The 10,601-nt window shown below is 35.4% G+C and overlaps 1 protein-coding gene and 1 long non-coding RNA gene across 2 annotated transcripts; one reads left to right on the forward strand and one right to left on the reverse strand.

Annotated features, from left to right (window-relative positions):
* Positions 1–2,513: 2,513 nt before the first annotated feature.
* Positions 2,514–5,553, forward strand: LOC120128810 (ras-related protein RABE1c-like). Its single transcript, XM_039146437.1, has 9 exons — positions 2,514–2,587; positions 2,735–2,853; positions 3,432–3,504; positions 3,605–3,705; positions 4,277–4,342; positions 4,574–4,671; positions 4,795–4,857; positions 4,944–5,036; positions 5,218–5,553. The coding sequence occupies exons 2-9, from the start codon at positions 2,781–2,783 to the stop codon at positions 5,299–5,301; spliced, it is 651 nt and encodes a 216-aa protein (XP_039002368.1). The 5' UTR covers positions 2,514–2,587; positions 2,735–2,780; the 3' UTR covers positions 5,302–5,553.
* A 1,836-nt stretch (positions 5,554–7,389) lies between these two features.
* LOC120128720 lies at positions 7,390–9,952 on the reverse strand. Its single transcript, XR_005516650.1, has 2 exons — positions 9,842–9,952; positions 7,390–7,618 (listed from the first exon to the last, which is right to left on the reverse strand). It is a non-coding gene; the product is annotated as an uncharacterized LOC120128720 (long non-coding RNA).
* Positions 9,953–10,601: the final 649 nt, after the last annotated feature.

Here is a 10,601-nt window from a genome sequence, read left to right on the forward strand (position 1 = left end):
AACGAAGATTGGTTCTAGTTATAAACAGATTGAATTATTTGAACTGGTCAAAGCGAAACATTAAAACTGATTGGACAACCAAAAAAACATATATAAATTAAAAATATGTTTAAGGAATTTTTTAAAATAGCGTTTTAATAAAAGGATATAATAAAAAAATGATAAATTACTAAAAATATATGTTATGTTTAAAAATATGTTAATTTCTTCCGTTGAGTGCAACGTGTCACATTCTGGTAATTTTAAAAATTTTATTTAAAAATTTTAAAAATAAAATTATATTAAAAACACAAAATTTTTGAAATAGCCCTAAAACTTTTAAAAAACTTCATTTCAACCCATAAACCCATATTGATTGTCTCCCTTTACCATCAACGAAGCTCCACTCAACCTCACCTCCCTCGATGATCAATAGCCATATGAAATCGCGACCGATCGACATTTTGTATCCCGTGAATCCTAAGATAAAAATCGTGATCCCATACAATTCCGGCGGTTAATCGGTGACAATTACTGTGGTGTATGACTAGGAGGACGATAGAGACTGCATCAACTACAATGACCGTGACAGGAAAGGAGGACAGAGATGGGTTAGAGATTTATGATTTTTAGGGATTTGAGTTTTTTTTGGAATTTAAGAGAAATTATGTTTTTTATAAATAAAATAATATTTTAATTTTTTAAAATATTATCAGAATGTGACATGTGTCACTTAACGGAAAAAACTAATGACAGTTACGACCCGAGCACATAAAGTGGTGACGTTTATAACGTTAGACACCTACATCATTTAAAAAATAGTTTAGGCATATATTCTTGAAAAACGCTATAGTTTAGACACTTATTTCATAATTAAACATTTTTTTAATAAAACTAGCGCATTCCATTAAAAAAGGCATAGTAGAGGACCTAAACTTGAATCTAACTTTTTTTTGGTAAAGTACACAAATGGTCCCTCGACTATAGGACACAACTATATTAAGTACCTCGACTATTAATAGTTAAAAATGATCATCTGACTATAGACCGTTGCTTTGCTAAGTCTCTCAACTATTAAAAGTTACAAAATGATCACCTGTCTATTCATTATGTTCCAAACTCATCATTTTTTGTTAAAAAAAAAGCAATTGTCTAAGCTAGATGTTAATGTGATGATTGGGTTATGGTAGTTGTTTAAGATTATGTGATCATATTTTTATATTATCACATTCAGCAGTTAACGTTCAGTTCAGAATACTGTCGAATTTTCAACGAAAAAGGACAAGTTTAGGACATAATAAGTAGCCGGATGACCATTTTGTAACTTTTAATAGTCGATGGACTCAACAAAGCAGCAGTCTATAGTCAGACCATTTTGTAATTTTTAATAGGGTAAAGTATATAAATAGTCCCTAAACTTTTAGGGCACTTGCATTTTAGTCACCCAACTTTTAAAACTTGAAATACAATCATCGAACTTTTAGTTCGTTTTCATTAAGGCCTCTGTCGTTACCTCCCGTTAGTTTTTGTTGACGTGGCATTTAACTGCCGTTAACCCTCCCCTCCCCTCATCTCCATCTTCATATTCTTCCTCTTCTTCTTCTTCTTCTTCTTCTTCTTCTTCTTCTTTTCCTGTTCCCGTTCACCTCACATCCGGTCACACTACCTCCGGTCAGCGGTGGCTCACACCACCATCACCATCGTCACTGGCGTCGCCTCTCGACCACACCTCGACCCTCGATTCATACTCACCATTCAACGTTCATCCCAAATCATGAAAGACCATTCAAACACCCATATTTGATCTCTTTCGTCAATCACCGGTGATCATCACCATCGGTACTAGTAGGAGTGCCACCCATTTCGACCAAAACCATACTAACCATTTGTCGAGACTCACCTTCGTTCGCCATGGAGAGGGCCCCCGAATCTTGTCAGAAAACCTCAACGCCCCTTTTATTTCATTCAATTTTCGGCTGATTGGACCATTCGTTCGCCACATCGCCACCACCGTTGGAGTTCTCATACCATTTCGACCAAAACCTAGTCGGTTGTGCTTCCTTTTTATCATCCCTCCTCCGTTCTTCGTTGGTTAAAAACAGAAAAGAAGAGTTGGGGTCTTCTCATGATTTGGGATGAACGATGGATGGTGAGTATGAATCGAGGGTTGAGGTGTGGTTGGGAGACGACGTTGGTGATGATGGTGATGGTGGTGAGCCACCTCTGACCCGAGATAGGGTGAATGAGAACGAGAAAAGAAGAAGAAGAGGAAGAAGATGAGGAAGGTTAACAACATTTAAGTGCCACGTTTACAAAAACTAACGGAAAGTAATGATAGGGACCTTATGAAAACGAACTAAAAGTTCAATGATTGTATTGTAATTTTTAAAAGTTGGATGACCAAAATGTAAGTACTCTAAAAATTTGGGGACTATTTATATACTTTACCCTTTTTAATAGTTAAGGGACTTATACTTTATCCAATTTTGTTTAAAATAGTAAGTAAATAATTTTCAACGGCCGACCGGTGCTGACGTTCCAAAATCGCTTCCCTCCTCATTTCTCTCATTTCCTTCCATCAGATCTCACTCTGCTTTCCCCTGACCCGGTATTACTTTCATTTCAATTCACTAAATAAAATTCAAAAAATCCAAAAACACAAAAATTTCCTTTTACATTTTTTGATAGATTTTTACTTTTTACATTTGATTATTAACATCAAAGCTTTTTGTTGTTGTTGTTGTTTTTGGTCTAGGGTTTGGTTTTATTTTTGTTTGATTCGATAGACTGCTTCTATTAACATGGCTGCTCCACCTGCAAGAGCTCGCGCCGATTACGACTACCTCATAAAGCTCCTTTTGATCGGTGACAGCGGTAATTATTTCTTATCTCTTCTGTTTATATTGTGCATCTTGATTTGAAATGCGATCTACTTGATGTGCATTGATTTTGCGAAATGTTTGCGTTCGTTGAAAGGATTTGATTTATTTATTTTTAGTGGAAAGCTAAGTGTGAGACCGTGATGTGTGTATCAAGACCATTACCTTAGGCTTATAGATTATCTTACGAATGTTTTATTGCAATAGCGAGGTTGATTGGAAAACAATGTCTGTTTTTATTGTGATTCTATGATAAATTTCTATTGTTTTTTTTCGTATGAATATATTTGATAATGTATTGTTTCTTAATATAGCTCATTGACATGGAAGTATTATTTGTCTGGATTAGTGTTTTGATGATTTTATATTGGAGCCAGTAGCATGTACATTTGCATGAGAGAACCATTGCTCAATTCAGGCCATGGATGCTACAATTAGTTGTAGCTGCCTATAACTTGGAACTGATAAGTTATATACTTTTTTAAGGAGTTTTTTCTTGGTATTTTGTGCTTTCTTTTTGAATTTTCGTTCTGAAACTGAATAGTCTGTTTATTTATGTTATTGTGTGGGCAGGTGTGGGAAAGAGTTGTCTCCTTTTGCGTTTTTCAGATGGCTCATTTACTACAAGTTTTATCACGACCATTGGGTAGGTTTTTTTGAATCGTGGTAACTTGTCTTATTATTGTTACGAGTATTGTTTCTGAACGGGGCATGTGGTTTAATAAGGCTGTCTCTCATTTTGGCAGGATTGACTTTAAGATAAGGACTATAGAGCTTGATGGGAAAAGGATCAAACTGCAAATTTGGGATACTGCAGGGCAAGAGAGGTTTCGAACAATTACAACTGGTTAGTTTTTCGGTTTGTAGGCTTCACTGACTGGAAATGAATGGTCTGTTTAGAATTATAAATAACTTATAGTCGTAATAGCATGACTTGGGCATTGTTTTACTTGAGCCTGTTAATTGCGAGCATTGTTGTGTCGTCTGACTTGCCATTTATTCTCACTCAAAAATTGTGAATTTCTATAACAGCTTTAGTTCAAGGTGGTTGCTGTTGCTTTATCATTTTCCTACTCTCTGATTTTTAGTCTTTAGGAAGTTAGGAGTTTGTCTGCTTCCATGGTTCGCACAGTTTCTAACCTGCCCGTTGTCATACACTTGAATTGTATGACAGGACTTGGAAATAAAATTTTGAAGAACAGTTGCTTACCCATTCATATTTTCTAGATTCTTGATTGAAGGTGTTCGATATTAGCGTCATCTTTGAGGGTGTTTGAAAATTTTGCCTCTGCATAGTATTTTACTTTTTGTCTCTTCAGATGTCTACACTCCAATACACAGTGATTCCTGAATTTTTTTGTCTTCCAGACCCTTGTCTGGTTAACAGATGAGTTCAGTAATATTTTCTTTTCATGCAGCTTACTACCGTGGAGCCATGGGTATCTTGCTGGTGTATGATGTGACTGATGAGTCATCTTTCAATAGTAATTACTGAACTTTATGTCATTTGGATTTTCATGCATAAGTTGTTCTACCTTTTCTTACCTCTGAATCATTAAAAATGTGTATGTTTCCACCAACTCTCGTTCATCATTCAAAACTATCAGTTTCCTAAAAGGTTTAAACATGAAAAGTATATTCCTTATCCATTGATTTGAAATTTTATTCTTTTTCCATTATAATGATCTTATCAATTGAACAACCTTTATACTCAGACATCAGAAACTGGATTCGAAATATTGAACAGCATGCATCAGACAATGTCAACAAGGTTCTGGTGGGTAATAAGGCCGACATGGATGAAAGCAAAAGGGTTTGTTTCTCTTTCTTTTGTTCGCTTCTGTGAGCTTATTGCTTGCATTTATGGTTATCCTTATTTTTGGCATATTGGCCTGGTTCAGTTTCTTGTATAAGTTGCTGAGGAATTTTTTTTCAGGCTGTCCCTACTTCAAAGGGCCAAGCTCTTGCTGATGAATATGGCATCAAGTTCTTTGAGACTGTATGAAATCTTTACTCCGTATTTTGGAGTTCCCTTTTATGTTTAGCGATCTATTATATATGCTCAAGAGCCAACCTATCTTGCAGAGTGCAAAAACAAACTTGAATGTTGAGGAGGTTTTCTTTGCAATAGCCAGGGACATTAAGCAGAGACTTGCGGATAGTGACGCGAGGGTTGAGGTATCATATCTCTTAATTGGAAGTATCTCGCTTCTGATGAGAAATGCATACTCGTTATAATTATGCAAATCATTTTCTTAAACACATTTAAAAACACTAGTTCCTAATGAGACAAGCATTGCATTCGATTTTAGTTTATTTATGCTTATTGTAGTAATGTTTATTTTCTTCCTATTTGCAGCCAAATGCAATCAAAATTAGCCAACAAGATCAGGCAGAAGGGTCTGCAGCTAATGCTCAAAACTCAGGTTGCTGCGGGTCTTGAAGAAAGCTACGATTGACGATGGGCTTTGAAGGGTACATTTTCTTCTCTCGAGAGCTCTATCAGTTTGGGAAAACTAATTTCATTATAACTATATCGTTCATGTTTGTATGTTCCTGCTTATCATTATTTTTACATCTATTACTCTTTTGGTGTGAAATGATGGATCCTTGATATCATGCAACAATTAATCATATTAGATTGTTTTCCCTAGATGACATTGTGCTTGAAAGCAAATTTGTCTACCCACTTTGATATTTTGAGTTGAAGTTAAGACCCCTTCACGCCAAGAATCAGACCATTGAGTTGGGTCTACTTTTCATAATTTTTAAAATTTGTGAGCGATTTAAGCATTCCAATATGCTTTTATTCAAGTTGAGTTGAGCTTAGCTAGGTTTTAATTGAGCTTTCTCAAATTTAAAAATTATTTAAATTGATAATTAATCAGCGCTTATAAATTTGCTTCCCTAACAAGTAACTTTAAATTGATAAACTGATGTTTACACAACATCATAAAGAAAATAAATAAATCTCACATTTCAGCAAAATAGAAAGATTAAAGCCATAATTATAGGTTCCCTGCTGAGATACAAAGAAATACATAAAATAGCAAGCATCCCTCTTTGAAACATCGACTCCCTGCTTTTTAGCATGTTCCCTAGCCCATGTTTAGAAAAAGGCAGGTTCAGTCAGTGGTGCTGTCACCCATTAACAAGCTTCCCTCGTATGTACACAAAAGAGATAACCCTACCTTGCGACTTGCAAATGAATATGGTCGTTTTACGACAACTGTTTCATTTCATCCTTTCCATATATAGGTTGAAGCTCAACACTGACAGGTAAAAGTTACTGAAAAAGATAAGATTCGCACATGAGTAGAAATCCTTGTTGTTTTAATCGACGACGAGTACTCACTAAATGTAGTTGCTACAAAAATGATGTTCGGGTGATTTAAATCTATAGCAACTAGCAGAATGTTAGGTAACAAAAAAGAAGCAATTTCAGTTCGATACCTTACATTACCTTTCCAAAGCCAGAAGCACTTCTGGTTAATAGGTGAGCCGGTTATTGTCTGAATATCGTCGAACAGCATATTCTGAGGTGTGCTTCTAAGCTCTTGGACAATCCCATAAATTGTCTTTCCATTCTCAAAGTATATGTGATATCCCGAACTCTTTATTACACCACGGAGCTCCTTCTGAGGTACGTAAAAAGAAGCAGGCTAACCAGACAGTAAGGTAAACTAAAAGAACACGTGAAATGTGATTTCACCTCCTGTGACCATGCGATATATTTAAAACGAACTCCATCAAGCATACCAGTTGACAACAAACTTCAAACATTTGATGGGAAGTTATTAGAAGCTTCTTCTTCTTTTTTTCTTTTTTTTTAAAATGTTTTTGGCTCATCTTTCCTCCTAAAAACTTCAGCTCCAGAGGCAATGGCATTCTTGGATTGAACCAACTCTTTTTCACGAGGAGCATTTGATCTTTGGATGAAAGACTGACCCATCAACAAATTATAGCTTGATATAATACTCCCCAATCATCGTCATAGCCACCAAACGATATACTAGTACTCTCTCCCCTACTATAGGGCGGATCAACAGACAAATTATAGCTGCCCCCCCCCCCCCCCTTGTAGCTACGAGTAATAGATATGGTGTTGTGGTCTCCTTTACCTATCGATAGTAACAGAATTATCATCTGTCCCGTTGTAGGTTTAACACATGGACATGAAATTGTTATCACCCTTATCAAAGGAATTGCTCATTGCAAATCCATTGTTATCCTCACTTTTGCTATAGTATTGTCCCATAGACATGAAAACATTGTTCTTTCTTTCATAGGTGTCACCAATAGAATCCCCTTTGTTATAAGGAAGGCCCACTGGCATAATACCATCTTCGACCTTGCTGTAATCATGATCAGTTGACACAGAGTTGTTATCAACCCTATTCAACACGTATCCCATTGATGCAGACATGATATTCTCCGAATCCTTGACCTCACAAACTTTTAACTTACTAATCCCCCCCCCCAAAGATCAACCCTGATCGAGGATCTTCCAATGTATGATACATAGATAAACCAAATGATGAATCACTTGTAAATAAATCCTCATTAACCTGTCTCCCCATGAGAACCTTCTCAATGTTACCAGAAGAATAGCTTTGATCATCAAAGTTCACTGCTCGAGCTGTTTCAGTATCAAATAACCGTTCAGAAAACTGCCCCGAGATTGAAGTAAAACCAGATACATTTCCCCATGGAGAAACATTCGAATTCAAGATTCCAGAAAATAAATTGGTTGTTGGAACCTTGATTTTAAAAGGCACAAGGCGCAACTAAGCGCAAAAGGTCCCTGTAACCTAGGTGCAAGGACCAGACGCACACATTTCGTAGGCAAGACACACTTTTATACTAAAAAACCTATAAATCAGTTATGAAACATATTTTATACTTAAAATAATATTATAAATATATCTATGATAAAAAGTTTATAAATTAATTGTATGAGCATATTTATACTCACTACTCACCGATTAACTCCTAAAATACTTGTCTACAATGTATTACTTTATACTTAAAGTTTTTAATATTTAAAACCATTATTCTATTTATTTTTATAAACATATTTTAATCCCTTCCACCAAAATCTACATTGTTATTGATTTATACTTAATGTTTTTAATATTTAAAACTATTATTTCATTTATTTTTAAATGATACAAATTTATTTTATTATCAATTTAAAATTTGTAATTATTATAAAAAATAATTTTTATATTTAACAAAATTTATTAAGTAATTAATATTTAATTTAATATTTAATTATTTTAAAAATTAAAATTAATTATGTATTATGAAATAACTAAATTTCTAAAAGAACATATACTTTGGGTTAAAAACAGACAAAGGGCGGAAGAAGTTATAATGGTTTGCTATAAATAAATAAACATTAGAGTTGGATTATAAATTTAGGCTATAGGGTTGAACTTGTTAATATGTCAAATATTAGGGTTAAGAAATGAGAAAATGTGATAAAAAAAAGAGTTTTCAAGTCTTCTTCCTTTCTTACTATTGTAATTCTTTTATGAGAAAATAACCTCAGTGACCAAAAATCCCAGATAATATACGATTTTGACCAATTTTTTTTGGATTTACGAAAATGACCAACAAAATCGCAATGCGATCTCTAATTCGCATTGCGATCTCCACTATCGCAAATTCGCGTTGCGATAGTTGAAAATCGCGTTGCGATAGTTGAAAATCGCGGTTCGCGTTGCGATAGTCTACAGTTGTCGTTGCGATTTTCCAAAATCGTTGCGAAAATTCGTTGTGATAGTTAAAAAAAAGATTTTGTTTCTTAAGAATTTTCTCTAAAAAGATAGTATCCGCGCGGACGTGTCGAAGACAAGTATTACCACGACCACGACCCGACCACGACCCGACCCGACCCGACACGAGACGGACGGCGGCGGCGGCGGCGCGCGAGAGTCCCCCTTGTTCTCTATCACTCAACAAGGAAGTGGGAAAGCCAAGCCTTAAATATCATTCTCAATAGTGTTTCCAATACTATGTGGGATTGAGCATTACCAACACTTGTTTCAAATACAATGTGATTATTCAGAAAACAATTAACAATCATGCACCTTAAAACAACTGAATCATCAACCAATTGCATTAGTATTATACGATTAAATATGTCATAATTAAAAGTCAATCTACAATCAATCGCGATTATTGCAATTTTAAGCAAAACATTCAAAAATAATATCACTATTTAAGGCTCAATCCCACATAGTATTGGGAACAAGTGTTGGTAATGCTCAAATCCCACATAGTATTGGAAACACTATTGGGAATGGTATTTAAGGCTTGACTTTCCCACTTCCTTATTGAGTGATAGAGAACAAGGGGGACTCTCGCGCGCTGCCGCCGTCCGTCTCGGGTCGGGTCGTGGTCGTGGTAATGGTAATGGTAATGGTAATACGTGTGTTCGTCACGTCCGCGCGGATACTATCTTTTTAGAAAAAATTCTTAAGAAACAAAATCTTTTTTTTTTAACTATCGCAACGAATTTGGAAAATCGCAACGACAACTGTAGACTTTCGCAACGACAACTGTAGACTATCGCAACGAATTTGGAAAATCGCAATGACAACTGTAGACTATCGCAACGCGAATTTACGATAGTGGAGATCGCAATGCGAATTAAAGATCGCATTGCGATTTTTTTGGTCATTTTCGCAAATCCAAAAAAAATTGGTCAAAATCGTATATTATCTGAGATTTTTGGTCACTCGGTTATATTCTCTTCTTTTTTTTTATCATCTTCTTTCTTCTTTAATCTGTTTAACTTCCTATTAATATCTTTAAAAAAATCCGAAAGGCGCAAATGGGTTGCACCTGACGCCTAAAGCCCAGAGGTGCGCGCCTCTTATATCTCGCCTCGCCTCGCCTCTTCTCAAGAGGGCGCCATCTCAGTGCCTGGCTGCGCCTCGTTCTTAGGGCTCTTCTTTTAAAACCAAGGTTGGAACCCCAAACGCCTGGTTCTAGTTAGGATATAAGTCTGTCTCAGTACCATCCATGAACCATTGATGAGAGTGTTTGGGATCAACTCTAGATGAAGTATCATACGTCATCTCACCATCGTTTAAACCGGCATCTTTTGTCATCCAAATGCCCTGATTCTGAAAAGACTGTCGCATGTAACAAATTCCTAATCGGAGACTCTAAGGCCATGTAGAAGATAACAACAACCAAATATTTTCAATGATCTAGTATCAAGATTGCCGTACGCCATCAAAAATTATAACAAGAGAGCTTCACCAATTGCTTTACAGAAAGCTACTAGGCACATACAAGCATGCATTTAATGAAGGATCAAATTTACCACTAAACAGAAAAATTATGTAACTCCAGGCTTAAGCAAATAAAGTAAAACCTAGTGAAAATTGAAACCATTAATCGCTAAATATCTGCTAAATTGAGAATAAATCAATCGAAAAACCCCGATAACTAGAAATTCTACTCTCTCTTAAACTGTATAATACTAAACCATTTCCAGAAATTTATTATATTTCCAGTGTCAAACTGTGAAGTTCACTAATAAAAATTACATTTATTTGAAAGTATAAAAAAATTAAAAAAAACTATAGAACCTCTCGAGAAGACAGTTTACGTAAAAAAAGGGGTAACAGGGGAGAAAAAAGCGGAGAGATCTTCATTGTGGAAATAACTGCAATGAGACGTTTGATTACGAAGGCGACGATCGGTGATCAGATAAAGGGAAAACTT

Source organism: Hibiscus syriacus, unplaced genomic scaffold (assembly GCF_006381635.1).
Source record: "Hibiscus syriacus cultivar Baekdansim isolate YM2019G1 unplaced genomic scaffold, ASM638163v2 tig00110482_pilon, whole genome shotgun sequence".
NCBI classification, from domain to species: Eukaryota; Viridiplantae; Streptophyta; class Magnoliopsida; order Malvales; family Malvaceae; genus Hibiscus; species Hibiscus syriacus.

What these genes read in the sequence shown, in the direction of transcription:
- LOC120128810 (XM_039146437.1), top strand. Translation starts at nt 2,781, where the DNA reads ATGGCTGCTCCACCTGCAAGAGCTCGCGCCGATTACGACTACCTCATA. An exon ending in AGTTTTATCACGACCATTGG is followed by an intron (nt 3,505 to 3,604) that starts GTAGGTTTTTTT and finishes TCATTTTGGCAG; the next exon opens with GATTGACTTTAAGATAAGGA. An exon ending in GTTTCGAACAATTACAACTG is followed by an intron (nt 3,706 to 4,276) that starts GTTAGTTTTTCG and finishes CTTTTCATGCAG; the next exon opens with CTTACTACCGTGGAGCCATG.